General features: G+C 53.7%; 9 protein-coding genes across 9 annotated transcripts; 2 read left to right on the top strand and 7 right to left on the bottom strand.

Moving 5' to 3' along the window:
- Positions 1 to 466: 466 nt before the first annotated feature.
- On the bottom strand, positions 467 to 3,119 carry PtrM4_032340 (DNA replication licensing factor MCM7; the record flags this gene model as incomplete). Its single annotated transcript, XM_001939070.1, has 5 exons — positions 467 to 553; positions 614 to 2,531; positions 2,578 to 2,711; positions 2,770 to 3,014; positions 3,071 to 3,119. 5 exons carry the CDS (start codon positions 3,117 to 3,119, stop codon positions 467 to 469), a joined length of 2,433 nt encoding a protein of 810 aa, XP_001939105.1.
- Positions 3,120 to 3,425: 306 nt separating this feature from the next.
- PtrM4_032330 (SpoVK, ATPase AAA+ class) lies at positions 3,426 to 7,174 on the top strand (the record flags this gene model as incomplete). The annotated part of the gene is made up of 2 exons (XM_066104005.1): positions 3,426 to 3,551; positions 3,605 to 7,174. 2 exons carry the CDS (start codon positions 3,426 to 3,428, stop codon positions 7,172 to 7,174), a joined length of 3,696 nt encoding a protein of 1,231 aa, XP_065966207.1.
- A 203-nt stretch (positions 7,175 to 7,377) lies between these two features.
- On the bottom strand, positions 7,378 to 8,136 carry PtrM4_032320 (UPF0041 domain protein; the record flags this gene model as incomplete). Its single annotated transcript, XM_001939068.2, has 3 exons — positions 7,378 to 7,669; positions 7,803 to 7,875; positions 8,064 to 8,136. The coding sequence occupies 3 exons, from the start codon at positions 8,134 to 8,136 to the stop codon at positions 7,378 to 7,380; spliced, it is 438 nt and encodes a 145-aa protein (XP_001939103.1).
- Positions 8,137 to 8,866: 730 nt separating this feature from the next.
- On the bottom strand, positions 8,867 to 9,736 carry PtrM4_032310 (LSM1, Small nuclear ribonucleoprotein (snRNP) protein; the record flags this gene model as incomplete). Its single annotated transcript, XM_066104004.1, has 5 exons — positions 8,867 to 8,979; positions 9,031 to 9,442; positions 9,493 to 9,564; positions 9,614 to 9,622; positions 9,704 to 9,736. 5 exons carry the CDS (start codon positions 9,734 to 9,736, stop codon positions 8,867 to 8,869), a joined length of 639 nt encoding a protein of 212 aa, XP_065966206.1.
- Positions 9,737 to 9,893: 157 nt separating this feature from the next.
- On the top strand, positions 9,894 to 10,656 carry PtrM4_032300 (60S ribosomal protein uL5; the record flags this gene model as incomplete). Its single annotated transcript, XM_001939066.2, has 3 exons — positions 9,894 to 10,031; positions 10,087 to 10,448; positions 10,500 to 10,656. The coding sequence occupies 3 exons, from the start codon at positions 9,894 to 9,896 to the stop codon at positions 10,654 to 10,656; spliced, it is 657 nt and encodes a 218-aa protein (XP_001939101.2).
- Positions 10,657 to 11,808: 1,152 nt separating this feature from the next.
- Positions 11,809 to 12,315, bottom strand: PtrM4_032290 (uncharacterized protein; the record flags this gene model as incomplete). The annotated part of the gene is made up of 1 exon (XM_066104003.1): positions 11,809 to 12,315. The coding sequence occupies one exon, from the start codon at positions 12,313 to 12,315 to the stop codon at positions 11,809 to 11,811; it is 507 nt and encodes a 168-aa protein (XP_065966205.1).
- Positions 12,316 to 12,956: 641 nt separating this feature from the next.
- On the bottom strand, positions 12,957 to 13,415 carry PtrM4_032280 (uncharacterized protein; the record flags this gene model as incomplete). The annotated part of the gene is made up of 1 exon (XM_001939065.2): positions 12,957 to 13,415. One exon carries the CDS (start codon positions 13,413 to 13,415, stop codon positions 12,957 to 12,959), a length of 459 nt encoding a protein of 152 aa, XP_001939100.2.
- Positions 13,416 to 14,034: 619 nt separating this feature from the next.
- Positions 14,035 to 14,259, bottom strand: PtrM4_032270 (uncharacterized protein; the record flags this gene model as incomplete). The annotated part of the gene is made up of 1 exon (XM_066104002.1): positions 14,035 to 14,259. One exon carries the CDS (start codon positions 14,257 to 14,259, stop codon positions 14,035 to 14,037), a length of 225 nt encoding a protein of 74 aa, XP_065966204.1.
- Positions 14,260 to 15,316: 1,057 nt separating this feature from the next.
- PtrM4_032260 (uncharacterized protein) lies at positions 15,317 to 16,252 on the bottom strand (the record flags this gene model as incomplete). The annotated part of the gene is made up of 1 exon (XM_001939064.1): positions 15,317 to 16,252. One exon carries the CDS (start codon positions 16,250 to 16,252, stop codon positions 15,317 to 15,319), a length of 936 nt encoding a protein of 311 aa, XP_001939099.1.
- Between the last annotated feature and the right edge of the window lie 328 nt (positions 16,253 to 16,580).

Below are 16,580 nucleotides of genomic sequence, written 5' to 3'. Positions count from 1 at the left end.
CCATGCGCCTAACCGGAAGAAGAAATCGATGTGATGGCGTGTAGGGGATTTTATGGAAGTGGCATCGCTTTCCCACTGTTCGGTAATGACCCCGCGACGGTTCACGCACTGATGATGCATCAGGTGTCTATGTCTTGGCACCACATGCACGTGTATAGCAAGCATCTAGGTAACATGAAATACTTGACGGGGACAGACAGTATTTATGAACCCCACTATTCCATTCCTAAGAAGTTTATCTGGCGCCTTCAGTAGCTTCTTTATACTAGGGTGTCAATATTGAAGTGTCTCATATCACCCACACACGGCTCACGCATGTAATGATTATATCATAGCATCATTGGCATTTGTTCGCGGAGCTGCACATAGTTGCTGGTCAAGAAGACATGCCGCGTGTTTTTGGATATTGAACGCCTTGGAACTCCATACCCACACTTCTACTTTGCTGCCAATTTGTCCGCATGACTTAGAAGTCGTTGTCAGCGTCCATATCTTCGTCTTCTCCGGCTTCAATGAAGACGAGTCGCGTGCCTTCGCCAGTTGTTTGCCAAACCTGTCGGGGTATGTTAGTGACAACTCTTTTTTCTTTCCCGAGTATGTTGTCGGAACTTACATCAAGCATGGAATATTCGTCAATAGCAGACTCGAACTGGTCTGCTGTGAAACCCTTGGCCAAGACTCTCTCCCTGACCCTGCGCAGGTCCAGTTCGCCTCGCGTACCATCACCAACGGCAGCAGCACCACTTGCTTCCATGCTTTTGATGAGGTGGTAGATCTTGCTGTTCGGGGTGTGATCGTCTCTACGGTTCTCATCCGCGTACAAGCTGGCTTTGCTGACTTCAGTAAGACGTAGAGCCTCGTCCACGTCCTCTGAGATGACCTGGTCGGCGAACCGTAAACGTGCGAGAGCCTGTGCAAGACGGAGTACGCCAAGCAGTGTACGTGGCGAGGTGTGGGTGAAGGCCTTCTTGTTTCCATCGTCGCGCTTCTGCTGCTGTCGCATGCGTACGTAGGCACCGACCATGTAGTCCGAGACCTCTTTGGGCACCGTCGGTCGGTATGATCGCGCACGAGCAACCCATTGACGTACTTCAGCTGGGCTGAAGATGATGCCTCCAGGGGCTTCAGGGTGAGCGTTGTGCATGTGTACATGAGTAACGTGGCGGGCGAGCTCTTCGTCCGAGTCTCGCGATGGGGTATCAAGAATGAGGAAGAGAACATCGAAACGCGACAATAGCGCAGCAGGGAGGTTGATGTTCTCGATGGGCGACAGGCGAGGGTTGTAACGACCGTAGAGCGGGTTAGCGGCGGCAAGAATCGACGTGCGGGCGTTCAAAGTGGTGGTAATTCCAGCCTTGCTGATGGAGATGGTCTGCTGTTCCATGACTTCGTGAATAGCTGTCCGGTCGCTGTCGTCCATCTTGTCAAACTCGTCAATGCAGCACATGCCATTGTCCGCCAGAACGAGGGCGCCTCCCTCAAGGACCATCTCGTCTGTGACTGGATCACGCATGACAGCTGCGGTAAGACCGACACCACTGCTACCGCGACCAGTCGTATAAACACCACGAGGCGCGACCTTGGTGATGTATTTGAGCAATTGAGATTTGGCCACACCAGGGTCTCCCATCAAACAGACATTGATATCACCACGAATGCGCATGCCGTCGCCAACCTCCTTTGTGACACCACCGATGAGTTGAAGAAGGAGGGCCTTCTTAACGTCGACATGGCCAAAGATTTCGGGCGCAATGGATCGTGAGAGGTATTCGTACAGTTGACCGGTCCTCTCAAGTTCATTCATCCTTCGCAGGGTGGGCTGTGCGAGTACCATGTCGTCGTATGCTTTCTTGTGCTGCATGACATACTGTGCCTCAAGATAGGTGTCGGTAAGGAGGCCGGCGCGAATTGCCTTGAAGCCAGTGTAAGGGGTTGGGAGGAAGATACCAGCACAGTCGATGACATCTCCGGGGTTGATCTGGCGTACCAGAGCACCATGGCAGTGGATGGTGAGCTGGCGGGGAATATGGCCTACGGGAACCTGATCAGCCATCTCTTGGATCTTGACTTCTTGGAATGGCAGAAATTTGGAGGCGCGGGTTGAGAGAAACAATTGACCCTTTGTCTTGTTGCTCTTGCAGTCATCTGAGGGACATTCGACTAGAGGAGTAAACTGCTTGGTAGTTACAGGCTGGAAAACCTCGCTACCACAGCGGTCGCAGGAATAAGCGTTGACCTGTACGGCGGGCTTGACGTCTGAGACTCTTGTTGCGATACCTCGGACTGTGATGAGGCGACCCAGGTGCTCTCCACGGACATTACGAACGGCGAGGGCCTTTGTGTTGCGTTGACTGCTGGCACCAGATGGTATCCTCGGCCTAAAGTTGAGCGTGTATCGCCGCGTCAAGGCTGGGGGAAACATGGATTCGGGCGCAGCCTCTGTGTTGTCATCGATTCCCTGTAGTTCTTGCATTCTCTCGTTGCGCCTGGAACGCTGTGTCATGATGACATCCAAGACATCGTCCTTGAAGCTGGGTTTAGTCAGTTCTGGCCATCAGATGGTCGCTGCAGATGTACCTTAGTTCCCTTGTCGGTTGGGGAAGGCACTTGTCGACTGCGCGCGAGAAGATTTCGATGTAGTGATGGGCATTGCGCTCGATTGACTCGATCAGCCGATAGTTGTGCTCATCGTCTGAGGTAGCCTTTTCGTACTGTTCATGTCCATCAGCGCCCCGCACTGCTACTTGCACTATGGCGTCGGTGACTGACCGACTCTAGATCATTGAGATCTATCTGGATCTCGTCGCGCTCGCGATTTGCTACTTCTTGTAGCTGGTTCATGTACTTGAGCTTGGACTTGCTGCGCGATTGTGCTGCGTTGGGCGCGGGATCGTCCGAGTCGTCGACCATGTCATACTCGTCGTCGCCGTGGCCATTGAGATTGAGACTCTCTAGCTGGTCGGCTGCATCCGTGGACATGGACTTGTAATTCTTGAGAAAGTCAACAAAGGCGGCTATGTGCTGTTAGCCAGGCATGGGCTGTGTTTTGCGCCCGTGTATGCATGCACACCTTCCTGCTCATCATAGTTGACAGGCGCACTTATGGTAAAGAGGGCCATTGCGTCTCAATCTCCACCTGGGGTCGAGAATAGACAGGGGAGAAGATAGGAGGGATGGTCAAAAGGTATAGGGTTGTCGTTGTCGTTGTTGTCGCCTCGCCGTCGTCGTCTAGGCGGTATAACAAAATCGGGGCTGGTCGCGCTGCTGCAGCGCGTCGACCGCGTCGCCAGGGCACATGGGCGACTGGACGGCTGGATTCTGCCTGCGGCCACCGCCTTTGACCCGTCGGCGCCGACGACCTCGGCATGCATGCGTGAGCTTGAATACTCAAGCGCAAGTTGGATACAGGTCATTCCTCTACCACCATGCCGCCACCAAAGAAGGCTGCTGGCAATGCTGTCCAGGCCGAAGTGGCCCTGCACCAGTCGTTGAAGAACTGCCTGGTCAACTTGCCGTCGTCGCTGGTTTCGGTGCTGGTGAATGCCAACACGGTATGCGATGGCTGTCACGACGACAACTGCGCGAGTGCTTACAGTGCCTCTAGGTCGCCCAGAATGTCGTCGTCCAACTCTCATACCGCCAGCCCCCACCACCCGGCGCTTCGGAGAACAGGAACGCCGCCCAAAAGTCCGTCTTTGTCGGATGGACGGGCATGCAGAGCAAGCGCAGGATAGCGCCTGTTGTCGGACGGGACGGCCTGAGGGGCAGTCCAGCTGTCAGCCAGCAGGATGTCCCGGCTGTAGAAGTAGATGCCACATTTGCACGCTTGATTGGCCTCGATGAAGGGCTGAAGGTTGGCATCATACTGCATCTAGATCCGCCTCAGGCGCATACCATCAACATTGAGCCATTGACCCCCGTCGACTGGGAGATGATAGAGCTGCATGCCCAATTCCTCGAACTGAACTTTCTCTCCCAGATACGCGCACTCCCGAACCCGCAAGCCCAGTCGCCGCACCCTCTGACCCTCCATCTCTCTCCCACCACGACCGCCAACATCACCGTGACGTCCATCGCTCCTGCCCCACCAAACACATCACCATTCGTCAAGATCTCTCCCGATGCCGAAGTCATCGTTGCCCCCAAGACGCGACAAAAGGAAAGAAGCTCGAATCGGGAAAGCAGGAGCGTGGGCGCTGCATCGAGGAAGAGTGGACGGAGCACCACGAGCACTGTCCGACGACGCAGTGGCCGCGAAGATGGCGCCACAAAGGGCCTGGTCTTTTTGCGGGGTCTCGATCGTAGTGTCGCATCTGAATGGTTCCATCAAGACGAGCACGTAGGCCCTGAAGGCTTGAAGGTGTGGGTAGACAGGGACCTACTTGCCACGAAAGCACTCCGAGGCGTTAGCTGCGTGTCTGTGGCTGTCATCAGACCCGCAGGTCTACAAGAGCCCGTCGACATGTCCAAAGACCAAGAGCAGGAGAAACCAGCTTCTCGTGTCGTCGCCAAGATTGCTGTCTGGGAAGATGCGCCAGACAGCCAGCACGTCGCCCTCTCAAGCGACCTCTGCGCTGTCTTGGGCTTCCCAAACTTCGTAGGCGGACTTGTTCGAATCCAAGCCGCGCCAGCACAAACACCCAAGCCGTCCGCTATCAAGCCACAAGGCGGGAAAGAGTCCAGGGAACCTGTCGTCAAGTCCATCAAGATCCTTCCTTTCTCGACCACGGCTTCACAAGCCAATGCATCTCTTAAATTCGGCGGTGAGTCCAAGCAAGACCAGGAAAACGCGTTACAAAGGATCAGATCCATATACGGAAAGAAGGACGGCCTGCTGGATGGTCCAGTCACAGACGGCATGATATTGCCTGCGCCAACCGGTGACGAGCTGGGCTGGCAAGGAGGCATTGTGAAATTCGACCCACCACAGCCGACTAGTGGAGGTGGAGTATCATGGGTACTCTTTCCAGAAAGAAAACCACCGCTTGAGCTGGGTCAAGAGGTCTCCACACCGACGAGCTGGGCCAAAGGCTGGCAACAAGGAGATCCGCTACCGGAGATCCCAGCGAATTTGGTCGGCATCGACCCTCTCATCCAGCAGTTGCGATCGCACCTCACACACAATTCCTCTGTTCTACTCACTGGTGGGCTTGGTGCCGGCAAGTCGGAATGCGCCCAACTTCTTGCTCATCAGCTTCGAACCGAGTATCTCTTCAACACCATCTACTTTCCATGTCGCAAGCTGGTCACAGAAGAGACACGAGTCGCCACTATCAAAGAAACTCTCAACAGACTGTTTGCTTGTGCATCGTGGGGTGCAAGAGGTGGCGGAAATGCCGTCATCATTCTAGATGATCTGGACAAGCTATGTCCTGTCGAGACTGAGCTTCAAGTTGGCAACGAAAACGGACGAAGCCGGCATGTCAGCGAGTGTCTAATCAACATCGTCCGACAGTACTGCTCAATGGACTCTGGTGTTGTGTTGCTTGCAACAGCTCAAGGCAAAGAGGCACTGAACAACGTCATTGTTGGTGGACACATTGTGCGTGAGATTGTCAGTCTCAAGGCACCCAACAAGGATGGCAGAAGAAAGGTATTGGAAATGCTCGCCTTCAAAGATGCAAAAGCCCAGACAAAACAAGAGCCGAACGGTCACGCATTCCCAGCTTCTCCCTCGACCAGCCGGCCCAGTACCTCCCACCGCAGCAGTCCTAGTGTTGACAGCATACCAAGACCATGTTCGGGTGACTATGGCTTCACCATTGACCCTTCAATCGATTTCCTCGATCTCGCTGGACAAACAGACGGCTATATGCCTGGCGACCTCGTGCTCCTGACATCTCGAGCTCGCAACGAGGCCCTTATCCGCTCAGTGACCTCAACGTCTCCTATTGTCTCTCTGACCAGACAAGACTATACACAAGCACTATCTGGGTTCACGCCTGCCTCGCTACGAAACGTGACCCTGCAGTCGTCTACGACGAAATGGGATTCGATAGGTGGTCTTCACACCACGAGACAGGTTCTGCTAGAAACCCTCCAATACCCCACAACATACGCCCCCATCTTCGCCAAATGTCCGCTACGACTACGCTCAGGTTTACTTCTCTACGGCTACCCCGGATGTGGCAAGACACTTCTTGCTTCCGCTGTAGCAGGAGAATGCGGATTAAACTTCATATCCGTCAAAGGACCAGAAATTCTCAACAAATACATTGGCGCCTCTGAAAAGTCTGTCCGCGATCTTTTCGAACGAGCCGAAGCAGCGCGACCGTGCGTCCTCTTCTTCGATGAATTCGACAGTATCGCGCCGAAGCGTGGCCACGATTCTACGGGCGTGACAGATCGAGTGGTAAATCAGCTTCTCACCCAAATGGACGGTGCAGAAGGTCTAAGCGGAGTCTATGTCCTTGCTGCCACCTCGCGCCCCGATCTCATCGACCCTGCGCTCTTGCGTCCCGGTCGTCTCGACAAGTCTCTTTTGTGTGATATGCCAGACGTGGAGGAACGAATCGACATTCTTCGTGCCGTCACGCGCAAACTGCACCTCGCACCCAGCGTTTTGGAATCCGGACCTGAGGGCAAAAATCTGCGCGACATTGCACTGAGGACTGAGGGTTATTCCGGTGCTGATCTCCAGGCCGTTGTATACAACGCACAGTTGGAAGCTATCCACGACGTCCTTGGCGATGTGGACCCCTCTAGGATCGACAGCGGAAATAAGAAAGACGGTGATGGCAAGGAAAAGGGCATCCCGGAATTCTCCTACTTTCGCTACGGAGACGAAACCGATCATGATCCACGGAATGGCGATGAATCTAGCGCCATGAAAACGTCTGCACAACTGACGGAACGCGCAATGATTGCGCAGAAAATATCGGCGTTGCAGGCTCTGAGGAGGAAACAAAAGGCGCTCCATAGGCCCGGTAGTGGTGGGGACAAGGATGATGAGGACGGGGCTGCGAAGGAAGATGAGGAAGGTGGTGAGAGGAAAGATCCGCAGATTCAGTGGAAACACATTGAAAGCTCGCTTACTTCAGGTCGTAGTAGTATTTCGGCGCAAGAGCGCATGAGGCTGGAACGTATTTATAGGGAGTTTGTAGAGGGCAGGGATGGGGATTTGCCTAATGGTCAGGGAGGAACGGAGATCGGGGGGCGCAGCAGTCTTATGTAAAGTTTTGTAGTAAGGAGACCTCGATAAAGTTTTTTTATTGATGTTTGCATTCATGTTTGGCAAATTCACACTCAGATCAAGTTGACTAGACTATAATGTTCATATTCGAGAGTTTGAAGATTGTAATCAGGTGGGTATGTCACAGAAGAACATACACTCCTAAACCCTCATACACCCTTGTCCTGGCCACACACCCCACAACTTTACTTTGGGATCACACCCTTGACCTTATCCGCCACCTGTTCCAACTTCTGGCCCGCCTTGTCCGCCGCGCCCAAAGCCTCCTGTTTGGCCATGTCTGCCTTACCCGCAAGCGATGCTTCTCTGCCACCGAAATTCCAATAGTTGAGGTACCGGTACCCTTGTACGAGTTGCGAGGAGAAGTTGATGGCGTGGCACCCAAACAGCAGGTAGTTTGCCGGTGTGACGGCCATGGCGTATCGCATGAATGTTGCAGAATAGAGGGTTAGGGCGCCTGTCATACGGCCCGAGATACTAGCAGAGTTGTTAGGATCGCTTGCTCGTTTCTTACGGCGGGGTGTGGACGTGGTAGTGGAGAAGTGTGTATATGAGGGGAGGGAGAGCCATGCTATGTGCTTTGTATGCGGGAACTGTAGAAGAGACATACATCTCAGGGTCTTTGCTCATGTCCGCAATAGCCGCAATCGGGATACCAAAGTTACTCGCTGGGCCCCAGAAATCTGCATTCGGCGTCAGCGGAACAGTTCGCTCCTTCCTGAAAACCTCATGCGCCCTGCATCTAGTATCGCGCAAACCCAATTCGCTTCCCAGCTCTTTCCTCTGTACTTGTTCTCTCAAAAACAGTGGTGTAGCACTAGTAGAGCTGCAGAGCGTTTGCTACGGCTTTCCGACAACGGGTAAAACATACGGGTCGAGCAAAAGTAGTCAGTATACTTGTTTGAGCGAATCTTCGCATTGAGGGCTTTGATCGCAGCAGCCATTTTGGACGAATCCTTCAACTCTGCTTTTTTCCGACGTTGGGCAAAGATTGAGAAAGGTTGCGGCGGGCCGTCAAGGTGTGTGGTTCGCACTTTGCGAGATGCGGATCATTTGGTTGCCAAGCCACGATTGGGGCCGATCACGACCAGGGACCGGGGCCGGGACCGCAGCTGCGATGCGACAACGGGAATGCTATCACGTGCGGACTGGCAGGGCGGAGATTACAGGGCAACAACATGATTGATGATTGATTGAGAGAGTTGGTGTATTGGCAGACGGATCGTATCCAAACATAGTATTATGGTTGATGGACAGCCCAAGGTTCACCTCATCACTTCATGATTACATAGCTGCATCGACATGGCGCATTTACACGGGCGGGGGCTTGGATACGACTACAGCTAACATTGGAGCGGCTAACGATTGAATAGCCATATTCGTGGTTGGCTTCATGCGACTGGCGCCCTTCGCAGCATCCAAACAGTGGTATATGCCAGATCCTCCAGCAAATCTGTACACTTTTACTCGAAACTTCCATGCTGTCGGACTCTCTCTCTGCATGGCCTCTGAGCATGGCATAGACCTGAGATGCTTGCTCCGCCTGATGTCTGTTGGACATTTCTTTCGCCCCTTCCAATGCACAATGACATGCACTCTGTTCGCCTGTCGCCAACCCCAACGCCTCAATCATTGAGATGAAGTTGAAAATCATGATGCCCCGTCCCCGTAAGTCTATCTGCCACCGAAACCAGGGGGTCCGCCGCGCCCAGGGAAACCGGGCGGTCCGCCAAATCCTGGAGGGCCTCCGAAGGCTCCAGGAGGACCACCAGCAGGGGGAAAACCGGCTGTGATACGTTAGCTATTACAACCTGAATCAACGCTCACGGATGACATACGCGGACCACCTGGGGGACCACCGCGACCTGGGAAGCCGGGCGGGCCTCCAAAACCTCCAGGGGCGCCTGGGAAACCACCTCCAAATCCAGGGCCAGGTCCTCCGACACCAGGAGCTGGTCCAGTAAGTCCAACTGGAAGACCACGTCCAGCAGGGCGAGCTACACCGGGCCCTGCGGCCAGAGCTGCAGTGGTCGATGGACCTGTGCCACTTGCTCCGAGTCGCGCGGCGGGGTCGGCGGGCGGCGGGCCATCAACTGACAGCGAAATGACGTGGGCGCCGCGAATGATGGTGAGGCCAATGGCGCGTCGTTCCTCGGTCTCGGTGACTTGCTGGGCTGCGCCCGGTGCAGCTTTGCCCCTTCTTCGCGTACGTCGGAACTCTTCTGTGTCGGCGAGAACCAGGTTCATGTGCTGTAGAAGCGGTTAGAAGGAAACATGTATCGAGAGTATGCGACACGAACCTTGTCGAATGCGAGCATCTGCCCGACCATCTGCCTGCCATCTTGCAGCGTAACTTTCATGCGGTAGTTGATCTGGACTGGTAAGTTGGGTGCGGTCATGAGCGGATTCTGGGGCGCTTACTAGATTTTGCTAAATCACCAGACGTTAGTCAGTTTCTATGCGCGTCTTCTCTCAGGTCAAGGACGCGAGCTGCTGGGCACTGTTACTCACCATCTTTCCCTGTCTGTTTGCGGCGCCAGACATGACTTGGTGGGGCGCGTCCGAAGACGACTTGAAACTCGGAATGGAGGTGTTGAACAAGGACTAGGCAGTTCTCCCCTTGTGGCGGGCGACGAGCGGGGCGTTTGGAGCTGTTGGTGTTGGGAAAGTTCAGAAGCTCTATTACTCTCGCAGCATCCACATGGTCCGTGCGCATATGCCAAGCTCGCTTAGGGCTCCCACTCGCGCGGCCAAAATCATTCTGAGATCGCGACTTGTGTATACACCAGCGACTTCGACAGCCACCCAACGACTACTAACCTCCGCAGTCACCACCATGGTACGCACCGAAAAGCCACGCTCAACTCCCATGCGCAAACTAACAACCATGGCAGTCCGACTCAAAGGCCTCCAACCCCATGCGGGAGCTCCGCATCCAGAAGCTCGTCCTCAACATCTCCGTCGGCGAGTCTGGTGATCGTCTCACTCGTGCCGCCAAGGTGCTCGAGCAGTTGTCCGGTCAAACTCCCGTCTACTCAAAGGCCCGCTACACCGTCCGTACTTTCGGTATCCGAAGGAATGAGAAGATTGCCGTCCACGTTACTGTCCGTGGTCCCAAGGCCGAGGAGATTCTTGAGCGTGGCCTCAAGGTCAAGGAGTACGAGCTCCGCAAGCGCAACTTCTCAGAGTCTGGCAACTTCGGTTTCGGCATCAGCGAGCACATTGACTTGGGTATCAAGTACGACCCTAGCATTGGGTATGTGAAGCATGGGCCATGAGCACGAGACACACAGGCTGACTGGAGCAGTATCTACGGTATGGACTTTTACGTCTGCATGACCCGCCCCGGCGAGCGTGTTGCCAAGCGCAGGCGGTGCCAGAGCAAGATCGGCGCCTCCCACCGCGTTAACCAGGCCGAGACCGTCAAGTGGTACAAGAACCGATTCGAGGGCATCGTCCGATAAGCGTGTCGGCGAATGGGTGTAAAGGGAACGACGTGAAGATTCTGCACGATAACCAGCATTTTCGGTCTCGGGGGGTTCGGTCCAACGGAGTCCTGGAATGTATCTTACAAAAGAGCAAGCATTGAGCTTGCGGCCTATCAATGGAGCAGGACCTTGTCTCTAACGAGCGGGTCTACGATCACAAACACAATGGAGGCTTCACTTGGGTGAAGTTCCGCTTAACCATTGTATGATCATCTTTGCGTGTTGCTGTCTGCTTGTGATGTTTCTGTTCCACGTGACTACTAACGCACAAGTTGTGCTCAATAGGATCAATTACTTTGTCTCTATTGCACGCATCGTTCCATCACATGGTGCCAAGAAATGAGCAAGTAGTCATTGTTGTATTGTGATAACATGGACAACAGAAATACCGCCCCCATGTGGTTACCTAGTTCCAGGTTTCCTTGGCCGCCCAGCTACGCGGTACACCACAGCGTGCACACACATGTATACTGCATACGCACGCTGTAGACGTTTGCCGGTTGCTTCCGAGCGGTTAGCTCCACACCGTTTCTGCGACCCAGGCGAACATGGCATGTAGGGGACGCGTGGCGTAGCGGCTATCAAGTAATTACAGGTAGAGTGCAAAATTTACTCTCCTCAGCGCGTCGGGACGGTGCTAGTGATGTACATGGCACGGTTCCAGCACCAGCAACAGCACCAGCACCAGCAACAGCACCAGCACTAGCGCCAGCAAAGCGCTGACGAAACGGCCGAGTACGAGGCCCCGAGTTCATACGCCTTGCAAAAAGCATGTAGAAACACACTAAGTGAAGTGAAGTAGTCAGTCTTTTGCCATCTCTCATTCTTATTCTCTGTCAATAGATCTTTCTGATCTACGTCAATATCAAAGGTATCAAGCAGAAATCCCAGTTCCCAAATATGTTTCCCCCCAAAAAAACACCAATTTGCGATTAGCGATAGACAGGCAAGAGCGGGAAACACGGACAAACAACAAATGAAAAGCCTGGCCAAAGCCTGCTCCTAGATGACAAAATGTACACTTCCAGAAATCGCCAGACTAGGATTCCAGATGGATAGAAGAGAAGGGAACAACACATTGCACGCTAAATCACAACACACACACTCTCAGCTTCAACTTGGAGCTCCTTATCGTTGACCTGTGACTGATGCACCAAAGTCGAAGCCTGTGGATTGTTGCTGGGGTGGTGGGTACGAGGGTGACGCCAGCGGTGTGTAAGCACCAGGAATGGGGACCGCAGCGTACTGTTGTTCACCTGGTGCAGCGCCAACATGCTCGTTTCTCCGCTCCTGGAAACCTGGGGAAGCGAGTGGTGGTGACACGGTATGGGCACGCGGAGGTGCATCAAACCCATTTTGTTCCACCTTTGGTGTGGCCCCAGTGACCTTGATAGGCGGCGCCTGGAGGGTAAAGGGTTGCGGCTGGGCGATTTCGCGTGCATATGCGTATTGGACCTTGTCGCTCTCGCCAGCTTCTGCCGCGGAGTGCGGGTCGACGTACATTGGGTGGCCTGGAGGTGGGCGCCAGCCGCCGGAACGGGGAGACATGGGGCCGAAGCCAGGGGTGTTGGGGGCGGATTGCGAACGCAGTTGAGCAAGATACAAGTCGGAGCGGGCGCGGTCGCGCATAGCCATTGATTTTCGGAGCTTACGCTTAGACCAGAAGCGGTAGAAGACAACGCCGTAGATGGCAATGACGAGAACTTCGACTACAATCTCGATGATGCAGCATACAAGTGCCCAGTTCTGGTCAAATGTCAATATTGGTATTCGTCCAAGGCTGGTAGTCTATGCCTACCTGAAGACGGCAGACGAGGCTGTAGGCCACGTCGTCCTCGAACAGATGTCGTCGCTTGTTGTCAACACAGGACCAGCCCCACATGTCTTTGTTGTTGTTTTGTGCTTTGCTTTGATTGAAGACGGCGGCACCGACACCCCACATGATGATGCTAAATATGAAGAAAGCGACAGCGAAGACGGTGTAGTAAGCGGCGACCTTTTCAGCTCGATGGTGACCTCCTCTCCAGTAGGCCATGATGACGACGATGGACATGAGCAGTGAGATGCAAGCGATGGAGAGCAGAAGGACCTGGGGCCAAATTTTGGTGTTGTCGGCCCATGCTGGAAGACCGTTTCTGGGTGCGAGAGTCTTGGTGGCGTTGAAGATGGCGAAAGCGGATGCGACCATGGAAAGAACGATGAGCGAGCAGGCAAAGTTGATGCCTCTAAGGAAGATTTTTGCCAGTCGCACTCGGACCTTTATTTTCTAACTGGTGTTAACGACAAATGATAACGTGATGCTCGATTGGTGGACTCACTAGATCCTTGGCCTGCTCCTTGTCTGTCAATGCTTCGCGCTTCTCGAGCTGGTGCTCTTCCCGAAAAGTTGGGCTCATGATTGACATTGCGCCGGCTGGTGTCCGTGGTGGAGCGCCAGGCGACTTCAAAGCACTCTTGAGGGGAGTCTTTGGCGTTGGTGGAGGGAGATATCTCCGATCGGTTTCCTCCATTTCGACTGATTGTTGCATGAAGCCGAAGCCTGTGTCTGCAATCTGGGGCTGTGGCTTGTAGTGGTTGGTTGGGTACTCGACGGGTGAACGGGGAGGGTCAACGGGCGAGTGTACTGATGTTGCTTCGGCAAAGCGTGCTGCGCGTGGTGTTCTGATATCAAGAGAATCTCCGGAGCTTCGTTCTTCAGTCGTAATCGTAGTAACCTTTTTATCGTTGGCGGCCATTTCAAGACTTGTCAAGCTTCACTTGAAGACGGAGGCTCTCATCAAGTGGAGACGGAAGAGGCAGTGGGGAGAGAGATGAAATGAAACGTCCACGACTATAATCCAGCCCAGCTTAGACCAGTCGCGGGAGGGTAGGGGCGATGGTTGATAAAAGATACACGACGTATTACAATAAGAGACCTGCTGGAGAAAAGAGAAGAGAAGTGGCAACGGGCGAAGCGCTGACCTTTTAGATCCGGGCGGTTCGAAGGCGCAAAGGTCGAGGATTGGATAGCGGGGAGCACGGGTGGTGGCAGGTAGAGAAGGCGGCGATGGGAAAGCGGGTGGGTACTTACAACGTTCTAAATGTACGTATGGCGGCTAGAGCAAGACTGTCGGCACCACTGCAGAGTTCAGCCTGATAGGCTGACTGGGGAGACGAGCTGGATACCAATGGCGCGCAGAGGGAAGAGGGGAGTGGTGGTGGCCCAGAAATAGACGCCCGGGTGAAGTCAATTAACGAAGCACAAACGACGCGCGCGAAGAGGTTGATTTATGGGCTAATCTGACCAGGTTCCCAAGCTGTCTGTCAGCGTGGCTGTCCTCCCGATGTCTCCACGGGGAGGGTGAGATGTGTCAGTCAGTCGTCAGGTAGTACGTTGTATTCGCCTGTGCCCCGAGGCTTTGCTTTGCGAGGACACAGCAAAGGATAGTGAAAACCAAAGAGGTTCGGAGGGTCCATGCTACTAGGCCTCGTGCCCTCGGGAGCAAAGCCTGCCCAGCACATTGGCGTTGAAATGGCCAGGGCATAGAATTGGTCATGTCCAATGAAGGGCAGCTGTTTGACGCCTGCAAAAGGCGACATGGCGGTTGTGGGTGGTGAGTGGTTGGACGATGCATGGACAGTGCATTAAACAGAGTGGGCGCACTAGGCCGATCAAGCTTGCGGGAAGCGCGCAGCTTTACCTGGCCACCAATCGCCGCCCTGAAGGACCCCGCCCGAAGACGATGAGGAAAGCCGACGCCGCACAACCACCTTTCGAGTCTGTCCAAGACAATTTGAGCCTGCATCCACTGTCCACCCATGTCTCAGGGTCGCCCTTGACATTGCCCGGCTAGAAAACCGTCATCTATAACACAGTGCCATGCCCGCAAACCCCCATCATCCCCAGAGACAACCTTGATAAGCCTCGTCTCCTCTGCTAATTTACCGCGAATTTACCGGCATCTGCTTGCCAGTCTAGCTGCCTTGGGATGGTTTTGTTTCGTTTCCTGCTGCAACCTTATTTTTGGTCCGTCCGTCCATCCACACATGTCAGCATTCGAGTACTCGGTAAGCCTTCACTCACCTAATTATATCCCACCCACTCTACCCCAAAATCTCCCTCACTGGGACCAGCCGTTCCGTCCGCATGCAAGGCCATCAGCCGCCGTCACGGCCGTACCACCTGTTTCGAAACAATTTAGTCCTCATTTAGCCTCGCCTCGGTTGACATATTGCTCGTGCAGCAACACGCACTGCTTCCGCTGATTTTGTCGTCGTTAGGGCTGAGGCTCGCATCTTCGTACCACCTTGAGCCCACATTCTGCCTTTCTTATTAATAGCCATTTCTGACAAACATTGCATAATAAGACCATGGGTCGTCTTCATTGAAAAGCAAGAACGCGATAAAAACAACTATTTGCAGTGATGCCACATAAGTTATATCATATCGTAGTATACATTTTTACCATATCCTAGACCATCTGGGTGCAAGTGCGCTTCGTTTATCCTCTCCCGCTGCCCTATGATAAAAACAGGAAACTAATTACTGACAACAATATATTACTTGTTCAAAAGTTGAATCACTTGCAAATGCGCTTCTCCCAACTTTGGGTCGGTGATCGGTAACCGGACATCATAATGCAGAGCCGATGCGGTCTCAATACTCGTCTAAAACCTCGACATAGGGTTGATAGAAGTTTGTATCCCTTCCACCCCTCGTACCAGAAAACAACGGGAGAAGCAACATGTCATCCTCCTGGTCACTCGCCGCCTGGTCACTCACCTGGTATCTATCAAGCAGCTCACCATCTACACCCTGACAACAGAAGCTAGCATCAGAGCTCTTTCTCTTCCTTCCCATCTTACCTTTGTCTATTTGTTTCCTTGCATCATAACTTGTCTGGGCCTGTGGGCGAAAGGCGCCGGTACGCGTTACTGGAAGAGACACTGCAGCTGCAGGGCCGCCTACCCCGCCAGATTCTGTCGCGATATTCACTACAGCGCCTTTTCCTGAAGCCATCAGCGGGCCTGGGTATGATATCTTGATCTTTAGCGACGGGGCGGCTTTGGAAGGCAAAGGCTTCCACCATGTATGCCCCCCTGCTTTCTCTGCGTCATGTTTAGAGCCGCCCGGGCGATTAACGTTTACAACCTTTACCTTGGGCTGGACCTCATGTTTGAATTGTATTTGTGAAGCTGTCTTTTGTGCTTTGAGTGCTGGACTCAAGTGCGAAGCGGGGGGTAGGGGCTTACTCGCGTCGACAGTACTATGGATATCATCGTCAATAGTTATAGGTACTTCGTATGAAGTCTGCGAGAAATCAGAGTCCTTTCGAGCATTCCAACTCTCGGCCTCGGCCTCTTTCCCTTTCGATTCTGAGCGCGCCTGAATAGGCCGTGGCCGTAACGGAGGATAAAGCACACCATCAGGATGAGATGTTAGGGGTAGGCGCGGTAAAGGTTTATTGTACATTTCGTGTGCCTTTATCCGCGCCGGTGCATTTTGCTTGAGTGCAACGTCGATGCGCTGTTTGCTGCGCACTGTTTGGATTAGCTTCCATGCCTTTTGGCCTTCACCCTCTGGTCCGGCCATGTATATGTGCCTTGCTGTGCGATACCAGGGGCTAGCTCGAGTATCCGGCTTTTTCACGGCTTCGATTGTGTCGGGGAATGTTCTTTGGTTGTGGCTCAACCATGAGCTCTGGGCTATTGTCTCAGACCTTGTGGTTGAAGTTGGGTAGGATGGAAATACCGTGCACTCAGACTCCTTTCTAACCTGTTCCAGATCTGAAAAATCTATCGGTCCAGCCGCAGATACCGGGCTGTCCCTACGAGCCGCGTAAGCAGTGGCAGAGAGTGATACCTGTGATGCTGATCTTGTATTGTCTCTGATTGATGTCACAACGCGAGTTCTCGGAGAG

The sequence above is a fragment of the Pyrenophora tritici-repentis genome, chromosome 1 (genome assembly GCF_003171515.1).
Source record: "Pyrenophora tritici-repentis strain M4 chromosome 1, whole genome shotgun sequence".
NCBI classification, from domain to species: Eukaryota; Fungi; Ascomycota; class Dothideomycetes; order Pleosporales; family Pleosporaceae; genus Pyrenophora; species Pyrenophora tritici-repentis.
Note: the sequence above shows the minus strand (reverse complement) of the source record. Positions and strands in the feature narration are given on the sequence as shown.